Source organism: Monodelphis domestica, chromosome 2, assembly GCF_027887165.1.
Source record: "Monodelphis domestica isolate mMonDom1 chromosome 2, mMonDom1.pri, whole genome shotgun sequence".
In the NCBI taxonomy this organism is placed as follows: Eukaryota; Metazoa; Chordata; class Mammalia; order Didelphimorphia; family Didelphidae; genus Monodelphis; species Monodelphis domestica.
The window spans coordinates 83,493,348-83,517,803 of record NC_077228.1 but is presented as its reverse complement, the minus strand read 5'-3'; the positions used below and the strand labels follow the sequence as shown (position 1 = coordinate 83,517,803).

The window sequence follows — 24,456 nt, the reverse complement described above, 5'->3', positions numbered from 1 at the left end:
TCAATCTCATGCATACCCATCTGGGCACAGCTTTTGTATCTCTGAAAGCTGGCCATGAGGATACTTTCTAAGAATTTATCAAAATTATGTCAAGAGATAAGTTGCATAAGCCCAGAGTAAAAGAATGACAATAGCTTTAACTTTTCATTCTAATTAATTTTCAAATGCTAAAGAAAAAAAGGAATTGTAGTTTTTAGGCATTTTGCCTTGCAATAGTCTCTCTCCTTCACCAACTCATTGAGGTAGTCAGTTTTATACATGACATATATCTGGGCCTGAGGTCTTAAAAAGAATACTCTGCTTACTGAGCACAGCAACATTGAAGTCCTTTTCAGAACTGCCGGCAATATTAATTGCTCTGCAGAAATAGCGCCCGGCATCCTCTGGAGAAGCTTTGAAGAGCTGTAACATCTTTCCATTATGAGTTATCTGGACCGTACTGCTTTCAGTCACCTAAAGGTCCCACAAAAGATGAGTTATGTGTATACTTCACTGAAACACAGAGGTGAAAATCAATTTAGAAATTTCATTGGAATAGAAGAACTGATGATTAAACATTTTATATGGTGGTCCTACCTGGACATCATCTCTGTACCACATGATGATAGGAGAAGGATTGCCCGAAACTTCACAAAAGAGATTTGTTGGCTGGTTTAGCACCACAGATACATTTGTAACTTGTCCTTTATCTCTGATTTCAGGAGGAACTATAAAAAAAGGAAGAGCCTTAACAAATTATATGATCATGAATTGCTAGGGAGAAAAGTCACTTTATAAAACACTCATGCTTTTTCTTTTCTCCTACATATTGAGTGCTTAATAAGAAATCTAAGGTAAATATCAAAAAGTCTCCTAGCACTGAAGGGATCAATACATACAAATAAAGCATTAATAATATATTGGAATTCTTTAAAATTTATTTATTTTGTCTAAATTCTTTAATTTTTCTTCATTCAACAATACAATTCAGATCTGTTCATATCAGTTTTCATGTCAATTCATTTTAACATCTATTTAATTTTCACTTCACTTATTTACTTAATTATCTAAACAAAGGAAACGAGTATTGATAAGTTTAATATAAAAGTTAAATTGGTTCACTGAATCATTTACTCTAAGGTAAGCAACATTGTTAAGTTTAAGCTGAAAATTCCATTGGCAGATCCTGAGATAGCTATTTAGTAAGGATTTTTGGTATGCTGTAAAATGAGACATCAGAATGATGGACTAAATAAAATTTTAGATGAGTGCTGAAAAAGATCACTTTAAGTAACGGATTTTTTTTTAATTTTTGTGCTAGTTTTACCATGAACTTTGAGGTTATATTTTCTTTCTGTAGTTCCGGCTTCATTGGTTGCCACACAGATGTACTCTCCATTATCATATGGTGTAACTGATGCAATAACCAATAATGCTCCTTCCTCCAAAATGGAAAGGCCTGGTTCTCTGCCTGTCAGTTCCCTGCCATTACGCAGCCATTTGATTGTTGGTTTGGGGGTACCTAGGGGGAAAAAAGAAAGAACATTAGACTTTTTCAAGGAATCTCAAAATATCTCTTGGGAAAGCAATGGTTAATTATGTCAGAAAAAAATATAATTTTCTTACTGACTATAAATTGAGTACATAAACATTAGAGTATTGTCAAAACATCTGTGATTTGGTAAGATGAAGGTCTTATGTTATTAAAAATTCTAAACCCAGAAATGCCTTTTCAGACATATAATCTTCATTTAAAGCTGAAGGTGTTACCTTTCTTGAGTTGTCAGGATGTCTTTAGGTGAAAAGGAAGCTTACATGTAATAGTGAATTAAATTTGACATTTCAAAGAAACAAATCTAAAGGAAGTGGTAGGTGAGTGGCACTACATATCAAAAAGAGTATCTATGTATGTTCATACACATTTATTGTTCTATTTACAAGTCGGAGGAAGAAAGAATGCCGAAGAATATTTGTATAATAATGGAAAGATAAAAATTATATTGCTGTGTATTATAAATATTGTCCATCTGAATGGAAGATAAAGATTAGGTTTTATTAATGCAAAATATAAAATTGGTACCATGGACCTATTACAATTAATTATGAATGATTTAAATGTGTGAAGAAAAATAGCTTCAGCCCACCAGGGCCCTTATGGTAGATGTAGCATCATGCCTAATGACCTGGCTGGCCTGACATAAACTATCTGTCAATAGACTAGAAAAATAACTCTAATAAAAAAGCATTTTCATGATGTATTGGTAATAATTTCATCTCCCAGAAGGGGAAGAATGTGGGAAACTGTCACTGTGAATGAATTCTGAATAATAACAGATCAGACTACCTAAGTGCAAGCTTCTGAAAACTTTGTAAAAATTATTGCATCCTTTGTAAAATTCATAATAACCAAGGAAAGTGAGCCCTGGATATTGTCAGACACCCTATCTGTCATGAAGAAGCCATATTAAGAGATAGAAGAGATATTTGTATAGAAAAATAGCTATAATCTATGTTGTTTATCAAATCATCAGCTACTCACAAATCAAATGATTTTTAAACAGTAATAACCTTTAACTTGGATTCAAAAAGTCATCATCCCATATTGTATATGAGAAAGAAATAACAATAATGATTTAATTATAAAGGGGTTAAGAGTTTTGGATGACCTCAAACTCAATACAAAATAACAATTGGCAGCTAAATTAATAAGACATTGACTAAAATAAGCCAGATTAAACATCTAGAACTAGGAAGGTAATAATCCTCCTAAAATTGAGTCTAGTTGGACTAAATCAAAAGTACTGTCTTCATTTCTGGAAACCCTAGTTTTGTAAGGACATTGTTAGACTGGAGAGTTTCCAGAGAAAAGCCACTAGGATGGCCAAGAGCCTTGAGTTCTGTATATGTGGTAGGAGTGGTACATTTTTTATTTAGAATATGATAGTTTTCTATTAAGAGATTGGGTTGGCAGTTCTCAGGATCATTTTTGATTTGGTTCCTTTGCTGCCTCAGGGATAAAAGCCTTTAAGGATTTGATGGGAGGGATTTTAGCAAAGTTTAAGAGAATTCTTATTGTCCTGTAAAATTGCCTTTCTGACCTAGTGTGATGAATACAGAGATGGGTTTTTAGCTGAATTAGTATCATTTTTAAAACCCTTCTCTTCTGTCTTAGAATAAGGGCAAGGCATTAGGAATTAAACGGTTCTCTCAGGAACAGGGATGCACAGCTAGGAAGTGTTGGTGACCAGATATGAACCCAGGACATCCCGTCGCCATCTTTGGATCCCTATCCACTGTGCCACTTATCTGAGCCTCGAATTAGTATCCATTTTAACCTTAGGAATTTCATAATATTGTGTGAACCTTAAGATCACAAAATAGGTATATCCTTTTGTGCTCTATAATTATTTACCTTTTCACTTGTATTTTATGCTCTGTATATTATAGCTTCCTATTCTCTACCCTTAATTGCTGGATTTGCAAGAATTAAGCTTGATCCAGAACATCACATGAGTATCAGTAAAAGAAAATAGATATGTTTAGCCTGAAAAGGAGATGTCTTGGGTACAACATGATTGCTATCGTAGGGTATTTTAAAGGTAGTCATCTAGAAGGAACACTTTATTCGTTCTATCTGGTTATTTATGACAAAATTAGAAGCAATGATCAGACGTTATAAAGAGATAGGGGTAGGCTTAACATAAGGAAAATCTTTCCAATAACTAGAATGACCCCAAAATAAAATACAGTTCCATAAGCAAAGCATATGGTCTACCTCCTGAGTTATTCAAACCAAAGCTGGTTAACCACTTGTTGGTAATATTATAGAAGAGAAATTTTAAGGTCTCTTCCAACTCTGAAATGATCTGAACATCACAATGATGAGGCAAAGTAAAGAGCCAGTCTTGATATTCAAAGATTTTTGTTCAAGTCCCATCTGTGATGCATGTGGTTATGTGACCCTGAGAAAGTCACTTAGCCTTTTGGTGCCGTCAACAAATTTCTAAGACTGTTATAAGTTAGACACTATCCACATCCAGAGAAAGAACTGTGGAAGTAGAAACACAGAAGAAAAACAACTGTTTGATCATATGGGTTGATGGGGATATGATTGGGGATGTAGACTCTAAATAATCACCCTAGTGCAAATATCAATAATATGGAAATAGATCTTGATCAAGGACACATGTAAATCCTAGTGGAATTGTGCATTGGTTATAGAAGGGGGTTGGACTTAGGGGAGGGAAAGAATATGAATCATGTAATCATAGGAAAATATTCTAAATTAATTAAATAAAAATGTTCAAATCACAAAAAAAAGACTGTAAGTTAGAGAAGTTGCTGACCTGCATGGATAGATGACATTTCCTCCTCTGGCTATTCTCTCTACTAATGAAATCACAAGCCTAGTCCTTATTGCTACTCTTTATAGGAGTGTTTAAAATTTAGGAGACAAATGTTCAAATGTACTTAGAACTATTTAAATCATACCAGAATAGTGTTTAGATCACAATTCCTCAACTTAGAAGGACCATTAGCAAGTTGGACAGACCCAGGTAAGAAGCAGCCAGGATAGTAAAGGGTATGAACATCATTTTTAAGAGGAATGATTGAAAGAACTGACCCTAAAAGGTTAATGAGCTGGATGAATGGCACACAATTGTGTTCTAATACCCAAAGAGCTTTCATGCATAAAAAGCTTAGATTTAATGAGCTTAAATCCAGAGGAAATAAAGAAAAATATGACAAAGTAGGTATATATAATTTATGAAATATTCTATATAAACATGTCTAAACATATGTTAGGGCATTATCTCTTAAAGATGTTTTCATGCTTGGTATGGGAGGTTTGACTAATGACTTTTAAAGACCATTCCAATTCTAAAATTGTATGGATTTAATATTTTCTGTTATTCTAACTATTATTAACATATTTTTCTTTTTTGCACAAGAATTGTACAGAAAACAACTCTGTCAGCAATATTAGCAAAATAAATATGCATTTGACATGTATGTAGTGTCTTGGCCACAAGATAAAAGCAGAATTAGCATTTGACTTCCTTCACTATTCCAAGTGTTACTTACCTAAATATAAAAAATAATAAACATATAAATTCATTTTAGTTTAAAAGAACTGAAGAATTTTTTCAGAAATTATAGTATACAAAAATAAAACTGATAATTTATTAACTGTAGTATTCCATACCTTTAACTGGACATGGGAATGCAATGCGTTGGTTGGCCACTCTTTCTTGGAATGGAGTATTATAAGGAGGGTCCAGATCTTCTATTGCTGGGGGTTCTATTGAAAAAAAAAGAATGTGTTAATATTCCAAATATTTAACAATACCTAACACTGAGAACCACTGAACACTGTGATAAATGGTGTGTGGGGATAAAAAGATGTGCATACAGAGTCCTCAAGAGTTAATAAATTATTAAACACTGAACTGGACCTGGAGCTAAGGTAGATAATAAAAAATTGAGAACGTCTGATCAGAAAACTTTCAATAATAATATAAAAAAGCCTTAGATTTGTTGCATTCTTTGTTCTATGATTTGAACTTGAATTTCTGGAAACAAACATCTATAATAATGTATATATCTACCTGTGTAAATATGAAGCTTAGAATAGGAAAATTTAGTATGAAGTTAAGAATAGAAAGATTTAGAAATCACTGTGTATAGTGACTAAAGATTTAAATGAAGAGAGGGATCGAATACATGTATGGAGATAGATAAATGATATATAGCTGATAGATTATATATATATATATATATATATATATATATATATATGGAGAAAGAGAAAGAGGTATACAAGAGGTATACAATTTGCACAGTAAAATACATGTAGATATAAACATTTCCAAATTAAAAGAACAGAAATCTGGGGCAAACAAGGGAAATTTTACCTACTAGAATGCCCTTCTCTTTTCTTTCTTCTCTTTGTCTTTCTAAATTCACTCATTCTTTAAAGCCCAGAGCAAATTACTCTTAAGCGGATCCTCTCTGATCCCCATTTTCATCACACACAAACACACACACAAGTATATACACATATACACACACACAAAAGAAACTAACATAGTAACATATATCCCTAAACAAATGTGGATATCATATCCATTCTTCAATTACTCAAAGCAAATTCAATATAAAGCATGACACTAGATCTCTATTTCTTTGGAATATGATTTCTATGAAATATGTCTAACTATAATCAGGTAAAGTAATAATTCCAATAAAAGCAAACAATTTCTCACAAATATAATTTATCTGATAGTATAGATATACTAAGCATATTTTAGTCAGTTTCACAATCTAATGCCTTTGTCTCTTCCAGTTATACATGGAAAAAACTGCTTTCAAAAATGGTATAATAACATTTGGAAAAATCACAAATATTTTTAAGATATGAGGTAAATATATTTGAATTGTCTTCTCCACCCTCATCTCTCTATATGTAAACAATTACCTTGAACTTGTACTGTTATCTCTGCCTCATCACTGCCAGCTATGTTATTAGCAACACATTTATATACACCAGAATCTGAAAGATGGACTTGGGCAATGCTCAGTGTTCCATCTGGACTGCTGGTATACTGTTCTCCATCTATCACCATTGTATTTCCATTTTTAAACCAGGTAAGTGCAGGGAGAGGTAATCCTTGGGCATTGCAGGGGATGTCCACTCTCTGACCAACTTGTACCTTCAGAAGTCTAGGACCACGTTGTATCCTTGGAGGAACTGGAAACAATCAAATCAATGTGAAAATTTCAAGCAGAATAATATTATATAACTTATTCAATGTCTAATTGTCAGTCAATGGTATGAAAAATATAAAAAAGAAGGTCATTTATACATAGCACAGTAAACCATCTCAGATAATTTGCAAAATATAATAGTAAATGACATTAACTGATACTATTATTGTAAGTAACCTTTGGGAAATGATAAATCTTGAAATGAAGCAGAGTCACAATAAACCACAGCAATCCCTCTAAATTAAGGATGAAAAATGTGAATTAGCATGAAATACAGTCACTGAGGCTGAACACTAATGAGAGAATATAGTTTTCCTAAGATACAACTAAATACTCTGTAGGATGCTGGGATTACATGGTAATGACAGAAAACCCTGGACAATGTACACGGAGACAGCAGCCTTCAAAATTTATATGTCATGATGCATATTCATATAGTCATCAAAACTTCTTGCTGTTTTTCTAAACTAAACTACATGTCTATTAGTTTTATAGTCTATACTATTATTTAGAATGAGGCTAACAAAATGATTTTCTGAGTCTTTGTTAGAAAGATCAATATAAAAACCCAAAAGTTAAATGATTCACATTTCCTTAATAACTGACATTTGAACCTATATAGCATATTATAATTTTAACATAAATATAAGAACCTCTCTATCAAAAATATTAAAATTTTGAGTGTTCAATTTGAGGTCATTCCTATATGAAGTAATTAAAAAGTGTCTTAGCATACAGACTAAAGAAAAACTTTTATCTTCCCCCATCTTTTCACTACTAGTGGGAATTAAGTGATATGTTAAATAACTTGGGAGTTCATAATATACAATAATTTATTTGAGAAGCATTTATTGCAAATGCCACGTAAACAAATGGAATCACAAATATAATAATTAGGGCACTGGAGTAAGAATGAGAAGATATAGGTTCTAGTACTGGCTCTTTCTCTACCTAGCAAAATTGAGTAAGTTGCCCTTTCAAATGAATTTTCTCATCTATAAAATAAGATAGAGAACTAAACAAATTCTAAAGTCACTTCCACCTTTAACATTCTATGAATTTAAATGTCTGAAGTACAATATAAAGCAGTCTATACCCCAAAGCAAAATGACACACTACAAACCAAATCTCTAAGTGTTAAAGGATGTTCAGTAGATAAATAACTTTTCAGGTGGAGTTGATCAGGAAAGACTTTTTGAAGTTTATATATTTGGAATCATATTTTAAAAGAAGTAAGACACAGGACAGCTAGGTGATTCAGTGGATTAAGCAATGGGCTTGGAATCGGGAAGACTCAAACTTCCTCAGTTCATATCTGGCCTCAGACACTTACTAGCTGCAGGACCTTGGGAAAGTCACCAAATTCTGTTGTTTGTCTCAGTTTCCTCATCTGAAAAATGAACTGGAGAAGGAAATTGCAAACCACTCCAGCATCTTTGCCAAGAAAACCCCCAAAGAGGTAACAAAGAGTCATACATAACTGAAATGAGTGAACAATAAGAAAGACACATGGACTGGTGAGGAAGGTACTATTCCAAGTTGAAAAAATAGGATTTGTGAGATGATTATAAACAGAAACAAGCAACTCACAAATGGGGAAATACATGGAGATGGGTCATTACAACATGGATGAAGGAAATGAACCATAAGAGAGCAGAAAGAAAGATTTTAGTCAATCGGTATGATCAAGTAGGCATTTGCCAGTTTTTCAATGTTATGCAGAGGAATTTGGCAATGTACAATGAACAACAGAAAGTCAGTGTATATTTTAGAAATGGGAAATAATTTCATGAAAACTATGAACAAGAATTTTTTCTGGCAGATGGGTGTAGAATACTTGATGATGAGGGAATGAAGAAAGATTACTTAAAAGGTTGCTGTAGTAGCTAATGAATCCTAGATAGGAAGTTAGAATCTAAGATTAACATGAAAAAATGTTAAGTAATAAGTTGAACTTCCATCATCTCTTAGGTAAATAGCTATTTTTCTTAAATTAATTTATTTCTTATTTTTCTTTGATTCAAGAACAACATATGGAGTAAGGGATGGTACCTAAGTTTCACAAGTTCTGGCTTAAGGGGAAGACAAATGAAAAAAATTAGCCAATCATCTCATGGACCACAAATGAATATTTCTCAGCTCCACAAGAAATAGTTTTGATTTTGGGATATTTCCTTGTATTCCTTTGTATGTAGTTTATGTTTTAAATATTAAGTAAAGAAATATGGCTAATGGGTTTTCATGGTTCCAGGATCACAAAGTCAACATTTCTAGTTCACAAAGTCATGACATATGACATGTTGTTTTCGTTTCAAGTCTCAAAACTTACCATGGACACTTAATTTAACTGACTGAGTCACATTGCCTGCAATATTTGTAGCAACACAAAGATACATTCCACTGTCTGAAATACGTGTCTCAGTGATTTTCATTGATCCTGAAGGAAGGAATATATGCCTGTAAGAAAGGAAACATACATATACCTTTAAAAAAAATAATGAAAATCATCTCCCTAATAATTTTCTGGAAGATTACAACAATGTAAATATGGCTCAAATCATTTCCATTTGTCATAAGCTGCCAGTATAGTTTAAAAAGCAAAGGGGCACATAACTTTCTGGTTAATTGTGGTTTACTGATCTTGCTAATATAGTTAATAAGAAAGAAAAAAGGCTGTCTTCCTGATTTTTTTTTTCAAATGAATTCCAATACACATGTAAGAGCTTACTGGCTCAAGTCGCTGTCCTTGGTTCTGGACTTAAAAGACAAAAATGAAACCATTTCTTCGTATCATGGAGATCAAATTGTATAGAACAGAATAAAATATGTAAGCAGATAATATAATTCAAAATGGAGACTGAAACAAGAAAATTAAAGGATAGTAAAGGAGTCCATGAAAATTTGAGGAGGAAAAAGAAGAATGGAAAATTAGAGAAAGCTTCAAGCATTGGAGTTATATCTTGAAGAAATTCCAGGAGAAGAGGAGATAGGCATCTACAAACCATATAATAAGGGAAGTTGATATTGACTTGAGTCCTTAGTTGACTTGTTTTACGGTGAGGGTCAGTGTTAATAGGGATCAAAAGGGTTTCAAAATTAAAGGCCATTCAGGTATCCTCTACTCCAGTGGGTATCAAACTCAGTTAGAAAAGGGATCACTAAAACATACACAAGGATCTCTGCAAGCTTTATGTTAACATAGAAAATCACAATTTAGCATTATCTGCATTCTATTGTATTCTTATTTATTTTATTAAGTATTTCTCAATCATATTTTAATCTGAGCAAGGCCACACTATAGAGTTCGGTGGAGACCCATCCTAAAGGCTTGTCCAATGTATTCTGCCTACTACCCTGCAAGTGGAAAGAGATTGAGTCTACTTCTAGAAAGGTAAAATGACATTACATCAAAAAGGTGTGGTCCATGATTTGAAGCATGTGTAAACATTATGGAACTGGCTCCACAACCATTTGTCTTGGCAGCAAGTAGAGTAGATTGTGCATACGCTGAGAATGAAGCTCCACTGACCAGGTCTCCATTAAAACAGGAATTAACTTTATGATACACACAGGTATAGGAGAATATTAAGATTATGTATTTGTCATGAAATGAAATGAAATAAAATAAAGAATAAGGTATACGTTCTCTGCAAAACCATATTTTCCAATTCACTATTTCCAAATTCCTGAATAAAATGTTATTCAACTGATTTTAAGAGCATTTAGAAAACCAGAGAAAAGCAGTATTTAAGAATTTTCACAGGACACAGTTCACATCAAATTTTCTTACCTGGGAGAGAATGGGGAGATAAGTTGTGTTTCTCTGGCCCATGTAATTGTGGGTGGAGGCAGGCTTTTCACCTCACATGGAAGTGTAATATCTTCACCTGCTATGACAGAGATTTCGATCGGCTTATCCTGTGATAGTCCTTGTTGATCTCCAGACACTCTGGGCCTTACTAAAATACATTTGGTTTACATGGAAATGGAAAAAATGTATTTAAAATGAAACAAAAGATAAAATACACAAATTAGCAGAAATATGATAAAGAGACATGGTATAATGGAAAGGGCACAAGTGGTTTTTGATGTTCTCTTAGTTACCTTTTATTTTCCTTTTTTTTTTTTTGGTATTAAGGTCTCACTTCTACATTATCTTCCCCTTGTTCAAATCTCTTGATAAGAAATCCTTCAAAGCTTTCATAATTGATTCAACCATTCTAGAGGACAATTTGGAGTTATACCCAAAGGTCTATAAAATAATGTATGCCCTTTGATCCAGTAATACCACTACTAGGTCTGTTTTTGGGAGGAATCCAAAAAAAGGGAGAAAGGACCTACTTGTACAAAAAATGTTTATAGTTTCTCTTTTTGTGGTGGCAAAGAATTGGAAATTAAAGGGATATTCATCAATTGAGGAATGGCTGAACAAATGTGGCATATGATTATTGTGCTGTAAGGAATGATGAACAGGATAATTTCAGAAAGAGCTGGAATGACATTCATTAATTGATATAGAGTGAAATAAGCAGAACCAGGAGAACATTATACACAGTAACAGCAATATTTTGGAACAATCAAATGTGATCGACTTAGCTACTTTCAGTAATACAATGATCCAGGACAATTCTGGAGAAATGCTAAAGAATACTATCCACCTCCAGAGAAAGGACTGTTAGAGTCAAAATGCAGATGAAAATATATGATTTTTCAATTGTTTATTTGGGTTTGTGTTTTGGTGTTTGGGATTATGAGATTATTCACTTACAAAAATGAATAATATGCAAATGTTTTGCCTGATAATACTTATATAAACCAGACTAAATTGCCTGCCAGCACCAAGAGGGGGGAAGGGAAGGGAGAGAGGGAGAAAAGTTCAATCACATAATTTAGGAAAACTTGTGTGGAAATTTGTTATGACATGTTATTGTTAAAAATTAAAATATATAAATTAAGGGGGAAAAGATAAAAATCATCATAAATTTGTCATAAATGGACACTGGAGTCCATTATAAATATTTAGTATAGTAAGCTAGTTTTTTATCTGTTTTCTTTAATGCCACTTCCATTTTCTTAAAAACCTAGTGCTGATCTATGAACCCAAAAGTTCTTGGGCACAAATATTTTCATAAAAATTCTCACAGACCATCCCAACCACCCCCACCCAGCTTTATTCTGTTTGAGGTTTTCCTTCCAGTCTCATTCTTAGAAATCCTTTGGATGATTTTTTTAATGTTTCATCCATTACCTAACTTAAAAAACCCACTTTTCCACCTTATACTACTCAGTTTTATGGGGAAATACTGCTCCTAATTTTTCATCACTATTCTTTATATAATTTTACAATTAAGTTTATATTACAAAATGTTGTATCACTTGGCTGCACTATTTCTCTATTGGAAAGTAAATAAAAATGCTTTTAGAATGACATCATTTTTAGGCATTCTTTATTTCCTCATTATAAGAATTGATATATACTTCTATGTGAAATTGCATAATTAGTATTAATGTTATTTTCCAGTAATTTCCCATTTTATGTGCTAAAATTTATTTAACTACATTGGATTGATGTTGTTTTAATTGCATAATCTATCCTTTTTCTCATTTTTATTCTTCTAGTCTTATTTTATCAAGGTAATGGTCTAAAAGAAAGTGGATTCAGGAATTATTAATTGTTAATGAGAATTCCCTTTAGATTAAACTATCATCAATAAAAGTTTTAAAAGTTATTCAGATTTTGGCACATAGCTTGGTATAGGACCACACTCAAATCTTTTCTAGGATGGTACAACATACTAGGACTTCCATTTCCCCCACAAAGACCTTGTGACCCTGGAGCACTTTCAATGTAGGACTTTGTGATTGGTAAAATCTGTAGTATTTTACCACTCTATGTTTTGAGGATGAAATGAAATAGCTATATATAAAGCTATTTGTAAAACTTCAGGGGGCAGAGGTAAGAAGCATTAATGAAATACCCACTATGTGTCAGGCACTCTGCTAATTACTTAAATATCTCATTTGATCCTCACAACAACTCTGGGAGCCAAGTGCTAGGATAACTTCCAATCAATAGATGAGAAAACTGAGACAGTTAGGGGTCAAATAATTTGTTCAGGATCCCAGAGCTGGTGGTGAAGACTATATTTGGAATTGGGCTTTCTTGACTCCAGACTCAGTGTTCTAATCCACTGTTCTACTTAGCTTCCTCTAGGAAGCTTAAAACACCAAGAAATGTCAGGTAGTATTTTTTTATTAAATAATTGTATCTATATTTCAAAATGATGTGCATTGAGACTTCATATAGCCCTATATTTCAGAAGTTGTCTAATGGTTTCCAGACATTTTAAATGAGGAATGTGGAAAAAATGATAGGAGGGCAATTAGAAGACTTTTCTTTTCACTCTTTTCTTTAGTCAAGGATTATGAGAAGGTCAGCTGAAATGCAGTCTTAAAGTAAGCCATCTGCAAAAGTAGCCCTCCAGGGCACAACTCTAACCCAAGACATAACTTGAGGTTTGGCTTGCTAATACTTTTTACTAACTGGTATTACTGAACAAGGGTTGGGTGTAATGAGCATACTACTCTGAGAAAACATTATAAAATTTTCCAAGGGCTTATATACTTTCCCCCCTTAAAACTGAAAGCAGGGTTGGGTAGAGCTGCCCATATATGAGCTTTTAGTTGGCAGAAAGACTACATTTTTGGGAAAAATCAGGGCTTATTTTAGGGGTACAGTCTTTGGGCAAGGTTATATAAGGGAGAGCTGTGTATTTTGGCAAAGATAGAAGGTGTCAATGAAAAACATTCTTCAAATAGACTCTTACCATAAACTGTCAGTTGAACTTTTCTTTTGGCATATCCTGCTGCATTGGTGGCAGTGCAGACATATTCCCCACTTTCCTCACCTCCTGGTGACACTATATATAAACTTCCATCCAATCCTGCAGAAAATTTAGCATTGCTGGGAGTAATCAGTTCTCCTTTCTGTGAAATAATAAAAATCAGTAAATGTGTCAACATGTGTTTAGACAACAGAGTTGTGAAACGACCTGGGAGAAAACAAAAATATATAGCCATCTATCCTCAAATAACATAACTTTTAAAATGAACATAAATATCAAGTCTATTACAGGACAGAGATTTAAAGGCAAAGAAGAGTGTCGGGTTACTTCATTACCTGGAATCCAAAGTATTGCCAAGACTTTTCCTGATCTACCAAAGAAAAAGGGGAAAAAAAGAGAGAGCACCATGGCTCAGAGGTAGTCAAGTTTAGTTCAAGGACGATGAATGGGGGAGCAGGAGGAATAGATCCGAGGAACAGCTTTGCCACTGAATAATGCAACCAACTGAAACATGTTATCATTTAGTTTTATATATCAAATTCACATAACATTTGTTCTTCATGTCACTAGGATTTTTAAGAGTATGGAATTAAATCATGTTAAATATTATAGTCATTTACTAAATAGATACCATTAATTTTATTGATATTTTGCCTCTGTTTTATGATATCTTATTATAGTGTGGATTTTTCCTTTTCTTCTCAAAAGGTGCTTGTGTGATGATATGAAAAATGATAGATCCTGCTAAGATGAAAAAGTTTCCATTAGAGTCTAGAAGATGGACTCATCAGTTATCAGAAGATTAAACTAAGTCAATTTGGAAAGGCTCATTTCCAAATATATGGTTGCCAGGTGATCATTTTTTTGGCAATAGCAACTTATGAGCAATATCTATGAAGTGATAAATGAATTATTTACATCAGGGTAGGCTATATCCACATCAGTGAAATTGTACTGGAGAAACCATATCTTATATAATGCTAAAGGTACAAAATATATTATCATAATATTTCCTATTACTAAAATGAAATACTTACCTTGGTCCAGACAATAGATGGTTTGGGAACTCCACTTGCTTTGCATGGTAAACTTACAGGGACTCCTTCAATTGTGCTGAATATCTGTTGTCCATGCTGAATAATTGGCAGAACTAGAATGAATAACAAATAAAAAAATGGCATGGCTCAATAGCCACTCCTATCCATCTATTCTTCTCAGCTTTATAAATTCTGTTTCAAATTAAAACTATTATAATCTTTAGGAAGGCTGAAAAGACTTAGCAATTAAATGGCTTCTGAGAAACAGGCAGAAGTTAGTATGCCAAGTAAATGGCTAATTAGACAAGGATTAATTGACTTTCTCATAAAATTTGTCAAAACCCTTAAAATTTAATCAGGTAGAAGGCCCAAATTACACCTGATTATAGCAGTAATAGAGCACAAAGAAAAACAAGATGGAAAAGCCATTCATTCATGCAACTTTAAGAATGAAGTGCATTTTAAGGAGATAATCAACAAGCAAAAACACATTCTCTGAGGTCATCAATAAAGTTACTGAAAACTAGAGAAATAGACCAAATTTATTCAAAAATAAGGGAAAAAACTTCTTATTTTTAAACATAGTTACAACTTTTAATATTATCTTTAGCTTAGAAAATGAAATACATTTTCCTAAAATAATTCCAGAACAAACCTTGAGGGAGCCCATTAGGTGATAAAAAGGAATGATGGACTACTTCCCAGAGAAAGAAATAATAAGGTTGCAGATTGAATCCTTGGCAGTTCTTAAAAATTGTCAACTTGGGGCAGCTGGGTAGCTCAATGGATTGAGTCAGTCCTAGAGATGGGAGGTCCTAGGTTCAAATCTGGCCTCAGACACTTCCCAGCTGTGTGACCCTGGGCAAGTCACTTGACTCCCATTGCCTAGCCCTTACCACTCTTCTGCCTTGAAGGTAAGGGTTTATAAAAAATTGTCAACTTAACTGGCAAATATAATTTGTGATAGTTTAAATTAGCCATTTTACCAAATAAATACTGAATCTGAAAGATAAAGATGAAGCAGAAAATGTAAACAATTGTTTTACAACTGGTGAAATTTGTGCATTGATAAAAGTTCTCCTAAATTAAAAAGCTATTTTTAGCAAAATTTATTTGGCAATTGTTCAATACTCCATTTTACTTTATATATGTATACATTTGTTAATTTATTCCTTCAACTACTATATACTAAGGGCATATTCTTTGTTTAGGACACAGAGAACTCATGGCTGGGCAACTAGAAAAATAAAGGTGAATATGGTCAAGAAAAATTATGAAACCAGAAAAATCTGCTGAGGCAGCCACCAATGTTGTATCAACATGATTAATATAAATGAAAAAATAAGTCATGAGAATGCTTGGGAGAATCAAGGCACTAATTCCAGTGGGATTATCTTACATTAAATACATTGGGTTGGTGGTTTCGTTTTTTGTTTATTTTTTTAAACCCTTACAGTTAATACTGTGTATTGCAATGGGGGGCGGGGGGTCAAGTGACTTGCCCAGGTTCACACAGCTGGGAAGTGTCTGAGGCCACATTTGAACCTAGGACCTCCCATCTCTAGTCCTGGTTCTCAATCCACTGAGCTACCCAGCTGCCCCCAGTGGTTTCGTTTATTTCTTTTTCAATACCCTTATCTGCTGCTTTGGAAGCAATATCCAAGGCAGAAGAGCAGTAAGGGCTAGGCAATGGAGGTTAAGTGACTTACCAAGGGTCACATAACTAGAAAGTCTCTGAGGCCAGATTTGAATCCAGGACTTCTAGTTTCTAGGCCTGGCTCTCAATTCACTGAGCTACCCATCTGCCCCAATGTGGTTTTGACTTTAAGCTAATTAATTGGGTACTTCAATTGATGTTTGGGATAAAATATGTCACTAAAGGCAACTGAGCATTTCATTCTTTAGAGAATTTTGACAATAACAGAGGATCACTTATTTGTAATGATGAACAGCTCCCTTGCACCAAGATTCTCAATTCTCAATTTAGATTCTCAATATATAGGCCACTTATCCTTCGGTTTAACTGTGGATTGATCTTTTGCCTGAATAAAATATGACAATATCTAGGCATTTGTTTATTGTGTCAAGTATTTTTAAAAATGGATTCATTATCATGTTATTTCATCTGGAAGAATATCAGTTTAGATAAAGATCGAAATGATGGGAAGGGAAGAGAAATAGCTGATTCTCTAGATATTTCTGTCCAGTCAAGCAGTTTACAAACTAAAAAGCTTTGAAAGACACTGATCTTTGATGGTCACTTTAATGTCCTTTAAAATTATTATAACAATATTCATCAACAAATATTTCACTGTTCAAAAAAGAATGAATGAATGAATGGATGAACTATATATAAGAATGAACTTTTTTCCTATTTGTTTTTAATGGCAGGTTAAATTTAACACAATAGAAAAAACATCTTGTTTGTATTCCCTCAATAATTTTATTTTAATGTGTATAATTTTTAGTATTTTATTCCTATCCTTTACTTTTTGTTTTTTGATTCTCTAGCAGTATGCATTTTTTAACCCCAAACAAATCAATACATTAGCAATGTCAGAAAATGAATGTCTTTTCCTATATAATCCATCATTTCTCTGCAATAGTCAGGAGACAACTATGGCCATTTCCAAGCCTGCAATTCTAATATTTTTAAAATACCGTATTTTTTGACTGTCAGTATAAAGGTGGTCATGAGACAGATGCATGTACCAACAATAATTCTTTTTTAAATGATGAGCCAGTTATACATCAAGAGTAAGGAGTTAATTGATGATCTGCCTATAAGATGCTGGGCTACACATATCATCTGAAGAGGTCTAGAAGAAGGACCTCAATACACTGGATAGAAGTCCTGTGGAAGACTGATAAGAATACAGTGATTATCTTTTCTTAAGCTATATTGCTCCATTCTCTGTCCCTCCTCCAGAGCTATTTTTCAGGCACTAATGTTAAGTTGTGAAAAATTTCTCAAATGAAAAGAAAAAAAGACATTCCGATTCCTCAAATAATTACAAGGTAGTTGTTTACAAATGAGATGTAATAGATCAGCCATCAGCAGAAATAAATAGAAAAAGATGGTCCATCATTAAAAAAATAACCTTTAAGATGTTTAACATGTATGAGGATTGTATATGTGTAGTAAGCAACTGTGACTGCCTTAAAAGTTCAAATCATCTCTGGAGGATGAGGAGGTTGTTCTTCAGGACAAGGCTATTGCACAATCAGCAAGGGAAAGGCAATTTTGGAAGGTATAAAGTGTTCGGCTTGCCTGAAATCACAATATATTTTTAAACATTCTCTCTTTCTCTGAGTTGTGTTCCCTTTTATCAATTAAGAAACTACTTACACAAGCACTTGGCAAGCTTCAGTTGCCAACTCCCACTAGCATTTTTATTTTGTTAGTAGAAAAGGGGAGTCTGGAAAAGTCATTAATCATTGTAGTTTTTTTTTTATTAAAGATTTCTATAAGAATAAAAACAATACCAGTTAATTTCAAAAATTTAAAAAGTGATTAGTTTGGTATTTGCTTTAATCTAATTCATAATACACATGTTTTCCAACAATTTAGGATGAGATTCTACTGACTAGATTTCTTACCATATACATTGACACTGGTAGTTTTATTGTGAGCTCCAACCACATTAGTTGCCACACAGGTATATTCGCCTCCATCCTGAAGGCGAACTCTTTCTAGGTGAAGGCTTCCATCACTGCGAACACTGATATAGGGATTTTGAACCAACTTAAGAACAAAAAAAGAGAGTAACTTTATGAAATGAAGTCAAGCACATGCCCAATTATCAACTTCATGCTGTTTTCATCAGACAATATGGAAGTTTAAAAAATATCAAGAAATCTTTTAAAATCTTTTTTTCTTCCTCCAGAAAATATATTTTTTTAAAAGTGCTGTTTACAAGAAAGAACAAACACAGAGTGCAACAGTGATTACAAATGTATTTAATAATGAGAACTCTTACAAGTAATTTCTAATAACAATGATCACTCAGTCCACTTTCACAGTGCTGTATATTTTAATTGCCTGACATCCAATTCTACTTAAAAATAGACAAACTCAATTTGAGGATGCTCTTTCCTATGTAAAGATTTTTTTTATTTGCAGAAGCAGATTGGATTTTTATTTTGGAACACTATAAGCCAATGGTTCTTGAGGCAGTCATTTTGACTAAGGGATGGCCCACTTAATCCACTTCAGACAAACATTTACTGTTGTGTGATCCGGAACAAATTATTTAACCTCTCCTAGTCTACTTTTATGTAGAAGATACAATAGATAGAGTTCTGTGCCTACAGTCAGGAAGACCTGAGTTCAAAACTGGATTTGGACATTTACTAGATTTATGTCCTTGGGCAAGTCACAACCTCAGTTTGCCTAAATTTTCACAAACATAAAATGAGTATAATAATAGCATCTACCTTCTAAGGTTTACAAAACCATTATGTAAGATGCTTTATGTAAAATATCATGCATTATTACTTCTGATATGATAAATCACACAGTGAAATAGGAATCATGCCAGACAAGACTGATTGTCAGTGTTTCAGTTAAATATGGCTAAGTGGCAGCATGAGAAGCAGCATGGTATAGTGAATAGAGAGCTGGCCTTGGTGGAAGGAAATTCTGGCCTCATGTCCTGTCTGTGAGAGCTATCAACTGTGTGACCTGGTCATTTAGTTTTTTAATGTTCTAGACAACTGAATATAAGTTGTAGGAAGGGTGCCATCTTGCCTTTTCTCTCTTAGGAGTTACATTGACCAATGAGACCAAAGAGAAACTCCCATCTTTATTTAGTACCACCATTTCTGCATATCTTTCATTTCTTTTTTAAAGAAGACCCAACCTGGGCTAATAGAATAATTTCTGTTGACCTCACAGTTGTTCATAAATGAAGAAGTGGAAATTCATCCCAAAGCAGGAGAATTAAAATAGTTTTCTAGGACAAATGAGTATCCATGATCTAGTAGACAGGGCAGGGTTTTACTATATGAGGATTATCATAAAGAAACATGGTAGAAACCTGAGGCCAAAGGGAATTCAGCAGCTCTGACGAAGGAGCCCATGAGACAGAGATGGAATAAGCATAAGGTCGGACTCCTACGTCACCAGGCAGTCAATACAAAGCTAGTATAAAAGTATAAATTTTTAAAATACCCTCTAGGAAGATAAAATTCCTCCATCTACCAAGATAAATGACTTTAAAAATTTGCTTGTCTTATACTTGAGTTGGGGAAAGGAGAAGGCAGGTAGATGGCACAGGGGATAGTTCTGGATCTGGGGAACCCCTTCATTTTCCAGTTCTTTGCCACTACAAAAATTAGTTAGAAATAGTTATCTTTGATCTCTCTGGGATATAGACCTAGAAGTGATATTGGTGGGTCAAAGGGTGTGCACAGCTATTGAAAACTATTAGTTTGTATAGTCTAGCTAAAATGGATTTGTTATAAATAAAATTTTTAGCATTTTGGGAGGATTGGTAGAAAATTATTCTTGGTACCATCTTCAGTAACACTGTTTCCTTACAAGTGGCAGTTTCTAATAAAATCAACTCCTTGACTACAGAAATAGAAGACTGAGAAACCCATTTCGTCTATAACCATAGTAGTGAGGGAGTTTAGTGCTGATGAAGGGAAAGCTTCCACAGGAGTTGAGTGATAAGATGGGAGAAAATGAGAGCCTTTACTTGGTCTGATATAGAATGGGACTGATAGAAAAATCCCAGAATAAAATAAAGTGATTACTATCTCTGCATTTCTTCTAATCACTGTATTTCCTTAATATCACTGAAAGAAGCAAACATGGGAATAAGAGAAGGGAAATGTGAGTTTAATGACCTAATTTAATTTTTTATGATATTCATTTTGGGGAAATAATTAATGTCTATCATAGATCCAATTTCGTGGAATTTGTGCACACCATAATAAATGTACTCCATATAAATAGGATCTCTTTATTTGGTGCTCTCTTCACATTTGGATCAGCATCTCAAGCTCCAGACAACATCTGTATCAGCCACAGCCTTCTCAGCTGGCAACACTTCTATCCCTATCACTTCTTACTCTGATTGGTGAGTTTTCTGAACCTATATCTGATAGAGTACCCACATCAGCCATCATGTTCACTGCAGACTAAACCTCCACTTTGTACCATGGGGATACCTTTCTCCATCTTGTCCATCTTTAGTTCCCTTTTATATTCTCTCTTCACCTACTAGAATGTAAATTCCTTGAGAGTGGAGACTGCCTTTGGTTTTGCTTGAGTTTATAATTTCAGGGCTTAGTACAATTCCTGAAATATAGTAAATGTTTTATAAATGCCTTATCTATCATTTATGAGATCCTAAATGTTTCTGGAGAAATGGGGAAAATTCTGAATTACTCAAAAGATTGTAGCTTTGGAAAGCAAAAGTGTTGAATACTGTCAAGAAATTCAATGAAAGGATCCAATGCTGATTTCACAATAAAAATGTATATATTAAAATACTTTCAGGAATCACAGGACTGTCATTTGAAAGTACATTGTAATAAAACTAAGTTTGCTCTTCAGAAGAATCACAGCTCATGTTCACTTTGGAGTTAGAGGAACTAAATTCCAATGCTGTCTCTAGTACTCCCTACCTTTATAACCTCAGGGAAATCACCAGACATTGTGAAATAAGGTTAGTGGATCAATGACCTTTTGAGGTCTCTACCTGAACTAAATCTAATCTAAATCCTGATCTAAATTGTCTTATGACATAATTACTTACAGAAAAGGGTCAACAAACAAAACATCAGCAGATGTTTTACATGGGGATGTTAAATTTTATATTGTACTGAAGGAGCTCAGTGAACAGAGAAACATGCAGAGGGATGGGTGGTCCCAGGTTCAAATCTGTCCTCAAAAACATTTTCTGGGTGTGTGACCCTAGGCAAGTCACTTAACTCTCATTGCTTAGCCTCTACTGTTTTTCTGCCTTAGAACCTATACACAGTATTGTTTCTGTGAGAACTTATTTTTCATTTACTGTATTAATTCCTGAATGTTAGGGATAATTACCATATATTCCTCTGTCTGGGTTCTGGGTCAGAGATACTATCTAGTCTACTACTTCTGCATTTTCTTTGTCCTTGGGAATTCCAAAGAATATCTTCCTTTTTAACAAAATTTGTTTAATAATTGAAGGGGACTAGATATCTTTTCTTGTGGGAATATGGTTCCAATGATGTGGGTTTATAAACCACCTGTTAATTAGCTTACCAATTAAAAATGTCTTGAGATGTTCAAGGTAGGGGCTGAAGAATGAGCTCCTAAAAATCTATTTTTCAGGCAGCCTGACCCAGCTCAAGTCATCCCTAGTCATGAGAGCCCTGTTATCACTTTATCAGTTTTGGTGCTGGCCTAATACAATAAACCTGATATAAGCAATAAACTTATATTCTTACCCCAAAACCAGTCTCTCAAGATAATTTTAATTATAACAATTATAAGATGGAAGGTAAGAGTTTAAATATTTTTTTATATTATGGTGATGTGGAAGTCATTAAAGTCTTCTAATTTTATGTTAATGAAATATTTATTTTTTTAACTTGAAATCTTTTATTTTTTAAAGAACCTAAGTCAATGGTGAGATTTAGTATACTGAATCTTGAAAAACTATGTTGGGGACACATTTTCTTTCCAATGACCTGTTTATCTCCCTTACTTCCCAACCCAAATCATATACCTTTTAAACATGTTCTCTAACTCGTGTTTTTGATACACTTGCCAAATGTAATTCATAGTATATTTAATAAATTTCCTTTAATTTTTCAATTGAAAGAATGCTCTTACCATAGCTGAGTTCTTAAGCCATCGACGTTCTGGAATGGGATTTCCAGCCAGCAAGATGCAAGGCAAAGTAAGCTGCTGCCCTTCAATTACATTGGCTACAGCAGGGCTGATTCCAATAAGTGGAGCAACTGAATTCAAGAGAGAATTGGGTACATTTAATTAGGCCTCATTCAAAATAAAAACCCACCTGTGCTTTATATGAAAGATAACATTAATGCAGTGCTTTAAGGCTTGCAAAATACTCTTACATCTATTACCTCATCCAATCATTAGAATAATTCTGTACGGTTCTCCATTTTACAGACAAGGAAACTGAGGCACTGTGATGTTATTTGACTTGCCAAGGGTTACATAGCTAAAATATTTGAGACAGGATTCAAATTCAAGCCTTCCTGACTCCCAAGTCCAGCACCATAAGAAACTAAAAAAACCTAGCTGTCAACTATGTATTATTAGTAGAACAGACTAACTAGAAACCAGGTGTTCTTATTAAACTGCTCTCTCTACCAGACCATACACATACCTGCCAAAGTAATGGCAAAATATAAAAAGATAAGTTTTTAATAGACCCAAAGGCTTCCATAATGAGTAATAAGACTGGGAAATAGAAAGTTTTTTTAATTGTATTTAAAAGTCTATATCTTGGGAAGAGAACCTGAGAATCAAGCCTAATAACAAAGAATACAGAAGAGATGCTACATGTTCAATGATTATGCTAGGGATTTGCTCAAACAGGACAAGATAACCGAGGAATCATATCCAAGGAGCAGGCAATGAACAATGCTACTTCTCAAAGTTAAAAAATCAATTATGCACATAATATGTAGAAAGCATTTTGCTGGAAATGGAGGGGTGCATAAAGACTGGGTGAGACATGGTCCCTGTCTGTAGAACTCACAATCTACTTAGTGTGACAGTAAATAGATGCAATTATAAGTCAAAGAAACTAAAACTGGAGGCTGAGAAAGGATAAGCTGCTCAACTACAGGGTCAATCACTTTACATTATTTGAGTCAATCACTTTGATGGTTTTTCTAACTTAGTGTTCATGTTCACTTTAACATCACAAAAGCCTCACGGTTCAGAAAACTAAATTCGGATCAGAAGCTTGGAATATACATACAGGTATGTTTGTATGCATATATGTATGTAGATGATTTTTGAAACCAAATTGTCTATATGAAGTATTTAAATTATGTGAATTTTTAGAAGATGAGATGAGCAAAGAATAACAAACTAATAGTAATGATAATAACAATAGCAAATATTTATACCTACTTGCCAGGTAATATTAATTTTTTACATATATTATCTCACAATAACTTTGGGAGGTAGGTGTTCTTCCTATCCACATTTTATTTTTAATTGAAAAATTTTATTCAGTTAATTTAGAATATTTTTACATGGTTACATGATTCATGTTCTTTCCCTCCCCTCCTCCCCTCACCCCGTAGCTGACATGCAATTCCACTGGGTTTAACATGTGTCATTGACTAAGGCCTATTTCCCTATTATTGATATCTGCACCAGGGTGATTGCTTAGAGTCTACATCCCCAATCCTATCCCCCTAGACCCAAGTGATCAAGCAGCTGTTTTTCTTCCGTGTTTCTACTCCCGCAGTTCTTTCTCTGGATGTGCCTATCTCCATTTTATAGGTGAGGAAACTGAGGCAAACAGAGATTAAGTACCTTGCCAAAGGTTATACAGCTAGTAAGTGTGAGGATAAATTTAAATGCAAATCTTCCTGATGCCAGGTCCAGAATTCTATCCCTTGTGCCATCTAGCTCTGCCTTACTTTGTCTCCCCCCCCTCCAAGCAGGATATAAATCATAACCATTACATGCATAACTCCCACCTTTATAAGCTCATCTCTGATCTTTTCCCCATGTTCTAGCATATCATATCCCCAACTTGCTGCTAGAAACTAAACTTCCACTTTCATGCAGGTCACCTCTACTCGGGGTTGCATACAGATCTACTAAGAGGTTCTACAGA

At 33.9% G+C, this 24,456-nt stretch overlaps 1 protein-coding gene across 4 annotated transcripts in view; it reads right to left on the bottom strand.

Moving 5' to 3' along the window:
- Window positions 1-24,456, bottom strand: part of HMCN1 (hemicentin 1) — a 520,282-nt gene that overhangs the window by 225,082 nt on the left and 270,744 nt on the right. For all 4 annotated transcript variants that reach the window (XM_056815653.1, XM_001375804.3, XM_016430009.2 and 1 more), the window contains 11 exons: window positions 22,461-22,588; window positions 18,230-18,374; window positions 14,630-14,742; window positions 13,575-13,734; window positions 10,538-10,706; window positions 9,077-9,204; window positions 6,458-6,730; window positions 5,186-5,281; window positions 1,307-1,501; window positions 577-707; window positions 306-453 (listed from right to left, as the gene is read on the bottom strand). In XM_056815653.1, coding sequence (XP_056671631.1) covers window positions 306-453; window positions 577-707; window positions 1,307-1,501; window positions 5,186-5,281; window positions 6,458-6,730; window positions 9,077-9,204; window positions 10,538-10,706; window positions 13,575-13,734; window positions 14,630-14,742; window positions 18,230-18,374; window positions 22,461-22,588 — 1,686 coding nt within the window. The remainder of the gene's footprint in view (window positions 1-305; window positions 454-576; window positions 708-1,306; window positions 1,502-5,185; window positions 5,282-6,457; window positions 6,731-9,076; window positions 9,205-10,537; window positions 10,707-13,574; window positions 13,735-14,629; window positions 14,743-18,229; window positions 18,375-22,460; window positions 22,589-24,456) is intronic.